At 34.2% G+C, this 15624-nt stretch overlaps 1 protein-coding gene across 4 annotated transcripts in view; it reads right to left on the bottom strand.

The window, feature by feature from the left end:
- Positions 1 to 15624, bottom strand: part of LOC149800049 (serine/threonine-protein kinase PAK 2-like) — a 96414-nt gene that overhangs the window by 8340 nt on the left and 72450 nt on the right. For all 4 annotated transcript variants that reach the window (XM_089959590.1, XM_089959589.1, XM_089959591.1 and 1 more), the window contains 5 exons: positions 12548 to 12647; positions 7889 to 7985; positions 7140 to 7239; positions 4365 to 4502; positions 177 to 276 (listed from right to left, as the gene is read on the bottom strand). In XM_089959590.1, the coding sequence (XP_089815716.1) occupies positions 193 to 276; positions 4365 to 4502; positions 7140 to 7239; positions 7889 to 7985; positions 12548 to 12647 (519 nt within the window). In that variant the 3' untranslated portion in view covers positions 177 to 192. The remainder of the gene's footprint in view (positions 1 to 176; positions 277 to 4364; positions 4503 to 7139; positions 7240 to 7888; positions 7986 to 12547; positions 12648 to 15624) is intronic.

The following is a 15624-nucleotide window of genomic DNA, read 5'->3' as shown; positions in this document are numbered from 1 at the left end:
TACTCAAATATGGATCTCTTCAGAGAACAATGGAATACTCACATATATATCTCATCAGTGTACAATGGAATACTCAATTATATATCTCATCAAAGTAAAATGGAATACTCACATTTACATCTCATTAGTACAATGGAATACATATATATCTCATTTGAATACAATAAAATACTCACATATCATTCAATACTTTTAATGCCCTTTCTGTGATTCTTTGGCAGCCATTATTAATGGCACAAGACTTGCTAGTGGTTTGGCGAGACGTAGAAATGGATGCTGAAAAAAGAAGTCATATACTTAGATATATGCAAAACAGAGATCCTAAAATTCAAATGATACTTGCCATATATTTGTTCCTGAAAATGAGTGTGGCAGCCAAAAATATATGAAACTGAATATAAAAACATTAAAAAGAAATACAGCAAAGGGATAAAAAATATATATAAAAAACGATATACCAACATATTATATGTATTTGAAAATTTGTCACTTCAGTTACAGATTTGCTGTTGCTTTAGTTTTCATCCTGTCAGGGCTCCAGAATCTCATGGTAAAATAGTTTCCTGTGATCTTTCATATAAAATGTAGAGAAAAATGTCAACTTTTACTTCCAGTCAAATAATTAATTACTCCTGGTCTGCTAGACATAAAAATGCTGAGTGACTTCATGAGACAACATGACCTAGTGCCTTCCAATCCTGTCTAAGGTATGAAGATTCATGACCTACGAGTCTGCAATGTCCATTACTGTCATGGCCGAGATCAAGTCACTCCACCTGCTGCCCTGGTCAGTCAACCAAGCCATAAACTGACATTTACCAGAAGTGTAACCTGTGATGTACCAGGAGTGTAACCTGTGATGTACCAGGAGTATAACCTGTGTACAGGTACTCCAGCCATTTGTCTTTTGATCAGGATGATATGGAGTCCTACTGACTTTATTTTCCTTGCAGATAGATTGTCAATCTTTACTGACTTTATTTTCTTTGCAGATAGATTGTCAAACTTGAAAGTTCAGGATTTTCAGGTCTTCCTAACTTTTCTGAACCACTGCCAGCCCACTCCCTGCATGTACAGCAACATGAACACATGCATCAGATTAAAGTTTTAGTTCAACGAAACAACTCTGAATGTCTAAATTTGCTTCATAAGAAGCACTGCAATCACAACTGCAGACATGAATGAAATGCAGACCTGATTGCCCATTTACTGTGAATTGATTGGAAGGCCTTTGCTTTTGTTGTTGTTGTTGTGGGGTTTAACGCCATTTTTCAGCACGATAGGCTATACATGGCGGCCAGTATTAATGGTGGAGGAAGAACCCGGAAAATCCCGGAAAGAACCACCGACCCACGAGAAGCTACTGGCAAGCTTTCTCACATGCCCACATTGGCTGAATCTTAGACTCGAACCGCCGCAGACAGAGGTGAGATGGCAGTGATCCGTAACGAAGAGCGCTTTAGACCACTCGGCCACTCGGGGCCCCGAAGGCCTTTGCAAAAGCTTGTTTTGTTTTCAATCATTTTCTGCCCCAAGCTAGACATAATGATGGAAACTTTGCAAGGATTTAGGTCAACATGAATTTTCTGTAATCCATGATGCATGTAATGAAAAAACACTGAATTTTAATATTAACTTTTAAGATCTAAGATCACGACAATAATATCTCATGTGAACTGGTCACAGAAATCAAAGCTGGGCTGAGTAAATCAAACACATGAAGGAATGAAATTCTTTGTCAGGCAAGTGAAAATTTCATTTAAGGAGCTGGTCCAGGATAAACAAGTCTGTATCAATGTGGTAAAGTTAATGTTTTAGATTAATTCACATCAAGGATTTAAATAATCTCTGTCAGATAAATCAGCTGGTTTTAAAATTAAATGAATTCAGCAAATAAGAGGGCTTTCTATATTCAACTTCAGCAAGCTGTCAACTGGAACTCTAAAGGACATCTGCCAACAAATGTACAGGGCCAAAGACCTCCCAGCCAAAATATCATTCAATATCAGCAAGCTGTCAACTGGAACTCTAAAGGACATCTGCCAACAAATGTACAGGGCCAAAGACCTCCTAGCCAAAATATCATTCAACATCAACAAGCTGTCAACTGGAACCCTAAAGGACATCTGCCAACAAATGTACAGGGCCAAAGAACTCCTAGCCACAATATCATTCATTGAGTGTTAACACTGGTGTGCATACCTCTGCCACATCTGTCAGTAAAAATCAAAGGTATCACTTTGCTACTTGTTTCTGCAGTGATGCTGACTTAGACAAAGAGCTAGTGGTTTAGTACCTTAAACAACTATGCAAATGCACATTACTAATCCTGATGAGGAGTAGACCACCACCACCAACATCAGATGTGGCTGTGTGTATACAGTTGCACAATTACTACATCATTAGGTTTCACTCCAAAGTTTTGTATTTTTGCACCTGGTTCAAACTTTAGAGGAAAGGTATCCTCTGATATTCCAAACAAGTAATCCGAGTTATGAAAAGAGAAACATGTATATCATAGAGTAGGTTTCATACCTGCATGACAGAGTTGATTTTAGCTTAGAGTACACATATAGGGCTTCTACAGTGTACATAGATAGGACTTACACAGGGTAAGTTTAATATCTGAATAACAGGGTTGATTTTAGCTTACAGTACACAGATAGTGCTTCTACAGTGTATACAGCTAGGACTTACACAGGGTAAGTTTAATATCTGAATGATAGGGTTGATTTTAGCTTAGAGTACACAGATATGACATACGTAGTGTACACAGATTGGACTTACATAGTGTAAACAGCTAGGACTTACATAGTGTACACAGCTTGGACTTGCATAGTGTAAACAGCTAGAACATACGTAGTGTACACAGCTTGGACTTAAATAGTGTACACAGCTAGGACATACATAGTGTACACAGCTAGGACTTACATAGTGTACACAGCTTGGACTTACACAGTGTACACAGCTATGACCTGGTGTATACAGCAATGACTAACACTGTATACAGAAATTAATTATTGTACACAGCTAGGATTCTGATGTGAATTTCATTGAAGACTGCTACCACTATATGGATATTTTCAATCCTTAACTTTATAAATAAATTACAAAGAAAAGAACCAACAACATTTAAAATTTTAAATGCACTTTCAGAAATGAATACACTGTGAAAATTCTTTTCCATATTTCAAAGACAGATAAAATTAGTGTGCTTTATGCTATTTCTAAAGACATTTTCTCAGCACTCAGAAGCAATCATTTTCTTAAGCTGTCTGTGTCAGACAGCACATAGTTTTAAGAACAGTGATCACATTTACATGTCAATCCAATTCTGTGTCAGACAGCACATATTTTTAAGAACAGTGATCACAATTACATGTTAATCCAATTCTATGTCAGACAGCACATAGTTTTAAGAACAGTGATCACAATTACATGTCAATCCAATTCTGTGACAGACAGCGCATAGTTTTAAGAACAGTGATCACATTTACATGTCAATCCAATTAAATACAAATCATGTTAAAGAATGTAACTTCCTCTACACTGTTAGACTTGCAGATTAAAACAACATTACCCTGTGCCTTCTCCATTTTGAATGGTGCTCAAAAACCATGGAATGGACTGTTTCATTATTGTTGGCTTTTTAATGGCACTATTAATACATTATTGGCTATATCATGCCATAGAAATGGGAATTAGGTGCCTTTCTCCAAGACTGTTGTTGTTGTTGTTGTGGGGTTTAACGCCATTTTTCTGCACACGATAGGCTATACATGGCGGCCATTATTAATGGTGGAGGAAGAACCCGGAAAACCCCCAGGAAGAACCACTGACCCACGAGAAGCTATTGTTAAGCTTTCTCACATACCCACATTGGCAGAATCCTAGACTCGAACCCACGCAGACAGAGGTGAGATGGCAGTGATCCGTAACGGAGAGCGCTTTAGAGTGGACATTGAATTTGACCCTTGTATTATGAATCTGATGCTTTACCAACTGCCCTACCATGACTATCATGCAGAAAAGAACCAAAGAAACTAAAAAAATTAATATTATACTTCTAAACTGACATAAAATGTATAACAGTTTACAGAAGCAATTTTGGCCACAAATTCACTAGTCAAAATAAAAATTATCTCAATGCAGTCCTTACCTCTTAGTATATGTAATCAGATCTCCTGATCAGTAATGTTGGGCACAATTTTCAGTTGCAATAGGATGGGACTGACTTCCACTGTGATGAAAATACAAATACCTGATTTTAGGGAGGGAAATAACTCCTACAAGTATTTCCTATATTCATTGTGATGCAAAGGTGAATAGAAATCCTGGTTAGATCTGAAGAAATGCATATTTACCCTCAGCAATTCAGAAGCTGATGCTCTCTTGTCTACATCCACCTCCAGACACCTGTCAAGGAAATCCTGAAAGACTGGGGACAATGTGTGCTTCTCTTTGATCTCTGGTTTACCATTTGTAGCTATCAAATACAGGGCCTGGAATAGTAAAAAGCAGTCCATGTTTAAAACTGGGGTTTATTTTGGGTGCAGAGTTGTGAAGACTGAATTCATTTTATATGAAAATATAAATCTTTGTGGCTTTGTTAAAAATTACATTTTTCATCAAAACTAAAATTTGTAAACTTCGGAAGGAAATATCAACACATATCCTAGTTTACTGTGTTTCTGAATCCATGTTTTACAATAACCATGAAAATCCATGAACATTGGTACTGCAAGGAAATTTGTCAATGAGACTTCATAAACAGATGACTGTATATGGTTATTCATTTGATGAGATGTTTATGATGCAAATAGCACCATATACTGAAGCTCTCTGTAGCAAATGTCATATTTAATTATTCAAGGGATTTCATAAATTTCATAGCCAATAAATAAATAAATAATAGATTTTTGATAGTCTAGTCATGACACAGATGCAAAGACCAAGAGTTTGACAGTCTATTTATCATACAGTTGCAAAGACCAAGAGTTTGACAGTCATTTATCACATAGTTGCAAAGACTATGAGTTTGACAGTCATTTATCACACAAAGACTAAGAGTTTCATAATCTATTTAGTGTTAGTGTTAGGACTGGTTGACCTAGTGTCAGGATAATGTGACTGGGTGGGACATCATACTACATGTCTGCGGCATGATGCCCCAGTGCTAGACATCACTATAAACTGTCACACTGCAGACATCATAGCGATATGACTGAAAAATTGTTAAAGCTACATTAAAAATCCTGATTACACACACACAAAGTCCACTTATCACATAGCTGCAAAGAAGAAACTAAGAGTTTAATAGTCTATTTATCACACAGCTGCAAAGACCAAGAGTTTGAGTCTATTTATCACACTGTAGCAAAGACTAAGAGTTTTATAGTCTATTTATCACACAGCTACAAAAAATAAACTAAGAGTTTAATAGTCTATTTATCACACAGATGCAAATACTACAAGACTGAGTCTATTTATCACAAAACTGCAAAGACTATGAGTTCAATAATAGTCTATTTATCACATAGCTGTAAAGACTTCACCTCATGGAAGTTCCAACACAAGATTGCTAGGTGGGAGTCACAATAGTGTGATATTTACTATATACTGATTATGATTATGATGTGAAATGATATTTACACTGATCAACACTATGGTGTTAACACATGCTGAAGTCACATTAAAAAAGTTCCTTCTCTCCCAAAAATCTACCCTAACTGCAAACAAAATACATTTACAGTGACCTCATGTTGCACAATGCAAAAGCATACCAGTCTATGTAGTCTATTCTACTGATTAGTCCGAACAACCATCATAACCCGTATCTGCTGATACACTGGGAGATGGCACATATTCGCCTATGCCATTTGCAGCATGATCAGACGTAAAAGTATAAACTGCATTCCCTTTAGCTTACATGCAAAGAAACAAAGTTGAATGACAGAGAAACCATATTCTTCTCTTCATCCTCCCACTTTTCTGATAAAAGTTGATAAATTTCCAACTTCTACTGAAGATTCCAATTACAAAGGAGAGAAAAAGATTTTATTTACATGTCTGTCCCTGTCACATTTGTTTACCTTTCTCTTAGCATATTGTTTATAGTGACATACGAGAATGGTAATCTGATGAATGCTAATCCTTTTCATTAGAGCTGATATCTTGTGAAATGTTGAAGCATTTAACATTTTAAAAATGGCATAAAGAATCCAATCACATTACAGCTGTAGTTAAGGAAATCTAGTATGGCCTCCCATTAAAACTGTGATTAAGGATATCTGGCAAGACCTCCCATTGCAAGTGAATTTAAGGAAATCTAGTATGGCTTCCCACTACACTGCATTGTAGTCAAGGAAATCTAGTATGGCCTCTCATTACAATACTGCCTGTAATTAACAAAAGCTGGCATGGCCTCCCATTATGTTACATTCAAAACATTTCTGACAGAATCAGGAGATTATCAGATCTGCCAACCTTGATGAGTCCATCTCAGTAAGGCAGTTGATTTGTTTCTGTAAGTTTGACCAGTTTTCAGTAAGGTATAACAAAATATCATAAACTGTAATTGTAAAGCTGGAAAAAGTAATTAAAAGTTTGGTATTCGGCACGTGCAGCAATGATAAACATTATGTTCAACTGAAAAGTCTGTGAAGTAAGCATAAACTTTACCACTAGTATACTGCACAAATTTGAGTTCCAAACCCTATGCAGCTCAATGGCTTGTTGTGGCCTCTCATCTTGATGTAATTCCTGGAAATTCTTTTTCAGCACAAGATAGGCTATACATGGCGGCCAGTATTAATGGTGGAGGAAGAACCCGGGAAAACCCGGGAAAGAACCACCGACCCATGAGAAGCTACCAGCGAGCTTTCTCACATATTCACATTAGCCGAGCCCAAGACTCAAACTCACGCAGACAGAGGTGAGATGGCAGTGATCCATAATGGTGAATGCTTTAGACCACTCGGCCACTCAGGGCCCCTGTTTGATAAATACAACTCAGTGGTAGATGTCATACTGTTTATGACAAAACCTGTTATTCTGAGTTTATATAAACTATTTTGCTGATACCGCACTCTTTTAATCCCTTGACTGTGTGTCTGGTTTATGGTTTTATTTGTGCTTACCCTAATTGGATTTTCATTTAGATATGGAGGTTCACCTTCAATCATCTCAATAGCCATGATTCCTAAACTCCAATTGTCTACTTTGGGGCCATACTGCTTCCTGAAAATGAACAAGACTCTAATGAAATATCAAAAGGCCTTAAAAAAATGTAATATACCAGTATCTAACAGTGTTTAAAAAAACAAGAGTGAAATTGATATGAAATAGCAATCTTGATGAATCTGTCCATAGCAGGTCTTAATGTTAACATGATGAGGTAATGTATTTATTAAGGTACAGATGTACTGATGAATCTACTCAAAACAGGACTTAATGCTAACATGATCAGGTAATGTATTTGACTAAGAAATAGTTGTGCTGATGGATCTACCCAAAGCATTAATTACACATTTACAATACAATGTGTTATACTGTACTTATTGTAAACTGTCAAAGAAATGATGCAGGTTTTGATTCCTTTTATCCTATTAATCTCTGTCTTCATTGTTTTTCTTTTTAACATATCTCTTCATTTTCATTTCTATAGCAGTAATTTTGTTCCTTCAGTCATGAAAATATATTGAAAGCTGATTCTAAAAAGTGCAATAACCTGTATATTTTTTTGGCAAGAACTAAATAGACAGCAGTACTTGTATTTAACACTGACATATGACATAGAAAGGAAGACACAATGTTGATGCAGGACTGTAATGTAAGTTCACTTGGCCGTACAGCCTGAGGACCTAAACAAAGTATTGATGTAACTGACCTTGTGACAACCTCAGGAGCCATCCAGTATGGTGTACCAACCATTGTTGATCTTTTGTTCTGTTCTGGAGACAGCTGAGCACAGAAGCCAAAGTCAGCTGCAGGGACAAAATAATTCTTATATTACACAAAAACTTGATCAGGTTCAATTAAATTGAACTGAACTGCATTCACTTAAATAAGAATCAAACTTTTTTGCTGACTGAACCAGACAATCTGGCAATTAATAATTATTGCTCATAAATGCACTCAGGATGGAATGTGGTGCTCCATCTGTTGGGGGAAACCAGAAAACTATCTACCATGTCAAATGGTACATGGTCCGAATGTAAGGAGTACAATCAGAAAAATGGCTAGGAAATATTACAGAAGTGACCATTGCATACTCATGTTCAGAGTTTGCCACATAATGTCACACAGCACCCGAACAATAAATTGCAGTGGTTGAGGTGACACATAATTGGCAGAAAGATGAAACTATTCCTCTTTTTAGTTTTAACTTAAGAACAATTTCGTTTACTTGTTTAAATAACTCCTTAAAGTGTCATATAGTACTATTTAATCTTGCATAAACCAGTGTGTGACTGAGTTCTCTGCCCTTTTCATAAATTTTCCCCGTTATACATTATCTGATTCCATCACATTATTATTAAGGTGGATTTCAGACAGAAAATTCTCACAGTGATCCAATTGTTTACCATGTATGATTGACGACTAACTAGTGTGCATGTAAGTCTTTTCGAATCAAATCCAGGACAATGGTTACAGGAACTGTATGCAAGCCAGGAATTAAGCAATATAACTCAAACAAAACAACAATTATTAATAATGATAAGGTACTACATTTAAATGAAAGTTATTCATATTGAAATCAAAATCATCATTTTAATGTGGTGGTTGTTAACATTTTTAGGCAGTGACCAAGAATAGGTTTGTGGTGTTTGCCTCATCAAGCAATAAATGCTAAAAAGCCACATGCAAAGGAAATTTCAAATTATTATGGTGGAGCCTGGCGACCCACTCAAAAGACGTCAATTCTACAACTAATTGGTGCAAATGTATTTCCTTGCACTAATTACTTTGAAAAATTCAAAGTATATCCATGAATTAATTACTGTGAAATTCAATGTATAAACTAATTATTGTGAATGTATATCCTAGAACTAACTACGGCAAATGTAAATCCTAGAAATAATTTATGTGATTATATACCCTAAAACTAATTCCTGCAATTGTAAATAATATAAATAATTTATTTGACTGTATATTGTAAAACTAATTACTGCAAATGTAAATCTAAGAACTAATTACTATGAATGTATATTCTGGAACTAGTGGAATTAATTACTGTGTATGTACATCCAAGAATTAATTACTATGTATGTATATCCTGGAATTAATTACTGTGTATGTATATCAAAGAATTAATTACTGTGTATGTATATCCAAGAATTAGCTACTGTGTATGCATATCCAAGAATTAATTACTTTGTATGTATATCCTGGAATTAATTACTGCGTATGTATATCCTGGAATTAATTATTGTGTATGTATATCCAAGAATTAAATACTGTGTATGTATATCCAAGAGTTAATTACTGTGTATGTATATCCTGGAATTAATTAATGTATATGTATATCCTGAAATTAATTACTGTCAATGTATATCCAAGAATTATTTACTGTGTATGTATATACTGGATTCAATTACTGTCAATGTGTATTCAAGAAATAATTAGTGTGTAAGTTTAACCTATAATTAATTACTGTGTATGTATATCCTGGAATTAATTACTGTGCATGTAAATCATAGAATTAATGACTGTGTATGTATATCCTGGAATTAATTACTGTGTATGTATATTCTAGAATTAATTGCTGAAAATGTATATCCTGAAATTACTTACTGTGTATGTATATCCTTGAATTAATTACTGTGTATGTATATCCAAGAATTAATTATCATGTATGTATATCCTAGAATTAATTACTGCATATGTATATCCTGGATTTAATTACTGTCAATGTATATCCAAGAATTAATTACTGTGTATGTATATCCAAGAGTTAAATAATGCGTATGTATATCCTGGAATTAATTACTGTATATGTATATCCAAGAATTAATTACTGTGTAAATATATCCTAGCATTAATTACTGTGTATGTATATCCCTCGAATTAATTACTCACAATGTATGTCCAAGAATTAATTACTGTGTATATATATCCTAGAATTAATTACTGACAATGTATATTCAAGAAATAATTACTGTGTATGTATATCCAAGAATTAATTACTGTGTATGTATATCCAAGAATTAATTACTGTCAATGTATATCCAAGAATTAATTACCGTGTATGTATATCCAAGAATTACTGTGTATGTATATCCAGGAATTAATTCCTGTGCATGTATATCCTGGAATTAGTTACTATGTATGTATATCCTGGAATTAATTACTGTGTACGTATATCCAAGAATTAATTAGTGTGTATGTATATCCTGGAATTAATTACTGTGTATGTATATCCTGGAATTAATTGCTGTGTATGTATATCCTGGAATTAATTAGTGTGTATGTATATACTGGAATTAAGTACTGCCAATGTATATCCTGGAATTAACTACTGTGTATGTATATCCTGGAATTAATTACGGTGTATGTATATCCTGGAATTAATTATTGTGTATGTATATCCTAGAATTAATTAATGTCAATGTATATCCAAGAATGAATTACTGTTTATTTTTTTACTGGAATTAATTACTGCCAATGTATATCCAAAAATTAATTAGTGTGTATGTATATCCTGGAATTAATTACTGTGTATGTATATCCTGGAATTAATTACTGTCAATGTATATCCAATAATTAATTAGTGTGTATGTATATCCTGGAATTAATTATTGTGTATGTATATCCTAGAATTAATTACTGTCAATGTATATCCAAGAATGAATTACTGTGTATGTATATACTGGAATTAATTACTGCCAATGTATATCCAAGAATTAATTAGTGTGTATGTATATCCTGGAATTAATTACTGTGTATGTATATCCTGGAATTAATTACTGTCAATGTATATCCAATAATTAATTACTGTGTATGTACATCCTGGAATTAATTACCATGCATGTATATCCAAGAATTAATTACTGTGTATTTATATCCTAGAATTAATGTGTATGTATATCCAATAATTAATTACTGTGTATGTATATCCAAGAATTAATTACTGTGTATTTATATCCTAGAATTAATTACTGTGTATATACACCCTGGAATTAATTACTGTGTATATATATCCTGGAAGTAATTACTGTGTATGTACATCCTGGAATTAATTACTGTGTATGTATATCCTGGAATTAATTACTGTGTATGTATATCCTGGAATTAATTACTGTCAATGTATATCCAATAATTAATTACTGTGTATGTATATCCTGGAATTAATTACTGTGTATGTATATCCAATAATTAATTACTGTGTATGTACATCCTGGAATTAATAACTGCCAAGGCATATACTAGTCCATACTACTGCGACTTGTTTAAATTTTTACACATACTAATTTTCAATGTTTGTGCTAAGTGACATTGTAGTTAGTACCTCCTCTTGTTGGTGATGGAGTCTCACTACTTATACAGATTAATATATTTTGTGGGGGGGGGGGGTCTTTAAAATTCGAAGTTTGCAGCAATCATGAAATCCAAGAAAATTAGTATCCCAATATTACACTATTTCTGAAAGTGTTTATTCACAGGCTGACCTGATTTCATGTCATGTTTAAAAAATCATAATTTTTCATCAATTGTGTGTGTACGATTTGGATTTTTAACAGAGCTTTAACATTTTATCAGTTATATTGCTATGATGTCTGCAGTGCGACAGTTTATAGTGATGTCTAGCACTGGGGCATTATACCACAGACATGTAGCATGATGTCCCACCCAGTCACATTATCCTGACACCAGGCCGACCAGTCCTAACACTAACCTCTTAATGCTGAGTGCCAAGCAAGTTAGCTGCTAGTAACATTTTTCATCAATTGTCTATAATTATGTATGTCATAATATCGGAATAAAAACATTGTAACTGACAGTATTTTTCACTGCACTGAAATGATCTGAAAGTCAGAGGTCATTCAGAAAAAAAACCATCTACTGTTATAAGAGATTGTTTTGGAAATTATATGCTAAAATACTTAACTCCTTCCATGAAATTCTAGAAAATTATTATCCCCAACATTATATTATTCAGCATTAGTTCTTTAATTTCGCAGGTGAACCTGATGTCACATGATATTTATAAAATCCTCATTTCGTTTTAATGTCTATAATTATATTTGTCTGATTTCGTTTTTCAGATAGCGATGAGATCTGAAAGTCAGAAGTCATTTGAAGAAAAGAATCTATATTTATTGGAAATAATTTTGAAAATTACATTCTAAAATACAGCATTTATTCTATACTGAAATAATAAAAAATAATTTCCAACTCCAAATGAGACCAGATTTGTGAACAATTCATTTATCCTTCCATTTTTAGGTGAAAAATTGCACAGTTGAAAATACTTTACAGAATTAAAAGTATTTACAGTCAGTGTTGGTATCAATAGCGCTATATTAATGGCAAGTCTCGTACTTACTTAATTTAACACTGCCATCCATTCCCAGCAAAATATTGTCACTCTTTATATCTCTGTGTATCACATTATTCTCATGCAGAAATTCAAGAGCCTGCAAACACTGAAATATCAAAAAGTATCAAATTATTCTTGGGCGACATTTTTAATGACTTATGATACTATTATTCATGCAATAACTGCAATAATTCCAACAATGAGAGGAGTATTCAAATTATCTTTTAAAAATACACCTGTCACTTTTTCAAAATAAAAAATAAAAACATTCAAAAGGAAACTATAGTACACTAGAATTTCTTCCTATAAAAGTGTTTCATGCTATTGTAATAATGTGAAGAAACAAAATAAAAAAATTGGCAAGCCACTGTAATGACTATATATATATTATTAACACTGTATCAATGATATGAGATATATGAATTTTTCATTAAAAGGAAATGAGGCTTGCCAAGTTTTTTTTTAATTAAAACTTTATATAATGAGTGGTTTATCATTGATAAAGCATACATACTACATATATATTTTATTTATATCACATACAAATACACATATTTGCTCTCTGAAGGAATTAAGATTGACTACTGGCAACTGTTTATTGACTGAGTGAATGAACTCTTCACATTCCTGCCATGTATGTCTGCTACAAAATGTAGTTCTATGCCTTTTGTGGCTATACACAATCACCATTGCAAATTGATAAGTTGATTGTTTTTTAAGTTCCTATTTTCACTCACAAAGAAACACTTATGATTTAAACACAAGTGATGTTTTAATGAAGAAAACAGAGCCCTACAAACATATCGTTCACATACCAGCGAATGGAAATTAGTGTGAAATAGAAACTAAACAAAATGACGAACCAACAAGAGGTAACTAGAATGTATTAATGTATTTAAAGTTAATCAAATTAATATTCTGCTTTGCACGGCCAGGAGAGTTAGTATAGTAAGCAGTCTGAAACTAAAGCAAATATTTACTAAGCATTTTGAACAGAATCTTGTGACATATTTTCAGCTTCATTTGCATCGTTAAACTTGTCGGAATGGGCGCCCATGCTTATGCATCAATCATTGTATTTTCTCACCAATAATTAATTTTTTTTTCAATCTTTTATACAAACTTAAATCTTCTTAACAGAAATGTTATCTCTAATAATTTAATGGATTTTTCCCCCGAAAAATATAAAGTGATATGTACGAAAAATAATTATTATTTTGATAACTGGATTGTGTACAAAAAAATTAAAAAGTATGAAAAATTACATGAAATATGTTTAGCATTAAATAAATTACAGTATGTGTTCCTCATAACAAACAAATTTATCATATAATCTTGACAGGCTATTGCAACTTTGTATCATTGATTATATAAACAGTGTAGATACATCCCAAGGAAAGTGTACACATATCAATACGATGAACCATATTCTTGTAGGTTACTGTATTTTCGCATATATTAGACGCACCCAATTATAAGACGCACCCATATATAAGACGCGGGTTTTGACGATTTGTGTAAAATATATTTTAAAAAGATGCCCACGAATATAAGACGCACTCGGCCACGCCATCTGCCGAACTGAGCAAACCCTATTTTGACTGCAGATGATATAGCGTTGATTTTTTAAAAAACTTATAAGTTACTTACGGTATTGATCTGTATCTAATATTATTTTGTTAAGTACTATTACATTATTGTTCCAATAAAGTTTAATAAAATCTTTTGAATAATTCTGTGTGATGTTTTGTTCAAATATGTACCGGTAAACATCCGTTTTCAAACCACGTGCATCAAAGTGGCTGCCGGTACATGTACTTTCCATTGTCATAAACGCAAATATGTCCAATGTTTCGATCACTCACCTAATGTAAAAATGGCTCCATTGACCGTTTTGGCTGAAGCTCAAAGAATTGTTTGAGGCAGGGCCGCAACAATTATCGTTTGATCTTATCTTCCTCTAGGCCGCTAGGCCTAGGCTTCAGTGGCTGGGGTTAGTAAACACCGGTATATACCGGTATATAGGGTATACGTGGGATCAATCTCTTGTTATAAATAAATGAGTGATCAATCTCTTGAGCATTTATAAAATTTTCACGATAACGAAGTGAAAATCATATATGGCCGATTTTAAATTAGACGTCATCAAGTTTGCCAAGGAGCACGGCAACAGAGCTGCTGGAAGAGAATTTAGTTGCACGTGAACTAATTTTTAGTTGCACGTGAATTTACATGACTGGAAGTTGGAGGAAGAGGAGCTTAAGAAGATGAATCCAAGGAAATGAGCTCGTAGAGGTAGAAAGGCAAGATGGCTGAACTTGGAAGAAAATCCTGCCAACTGGGTACGTTCGCAATGTGACAGTAACCGTGCGGTTTCAACGATATCGATCAAACTCGAGGCTCGAATTATTGCTACAGAAATGAATGAATGAATACCACTGACTCCAATGAAGATCATGGACTTTCGTGGCAGTGGGAACTGGGTGTACAAGTTCATGAAACGGAACAACCTTGCAGTCCGGGCACGTACAACTGTTGGACAGAAGCTTTCAGACGTTTGGGAGAATAAATTGGATGTTTTCAACACCTTTGTTCAGAAGGAAATAACTGAACTGAAGTTGGCAGATGATGACATCATCAACATGGATGAGGTTCCAATGTCATTCGATATTCCAGCTAGCAGATCAGTGGCAGAGAAAGGAGTAAAGACAGTAGCGGCTGATACAACGGGACACGAATGAACGAACTTAACTGTTGTGTTGGCCTGCACAGCTGCAGGAGGAAAACTGAAACCCATAGTTATCCTTAAAAGGATAACCATTGCCCAGAGAAACTTTGCCAGCTGGAGTTGTTGTTGTCTGCAATAAAAAAAGGCTGGATGAATACAGAGGTGATGCAGACCTGGACGGATAAGTGCTTCAGAACAAGAAGAGGCGGATTTTTCAAGAAGCAATATCTTCTGATTTTCGATGCGATGGCTGCCCATAAGGAGACAACTGTGCAGAAACACATCCACAATGCTGGAGCCCACATAGCCATTATACCAGGTGGTCTGACTTGTAAGCTCCAGCCCTTGGATGTTG

This window comes from Sinohyriopsis cumingii, chromosome 5, assembly GCF_028554795.1.
Source record: "Sinohyriopsis cumingii isolate HCF-2022 chromosome 5, ASM2855479v2, whole genome shotgun sequence".
NCBI lineage: Eukaryota > Metazoa > Mollusca > Bivalvia > Unionida > Unionidae > Sinohyriopsis > Sinohyriopsis cumingii.
The sequence above is the reverse complement of the archived record's forward strand: the minus strand, read 5'-3'. Positions and strand labels throughout refer to the sequence as shown.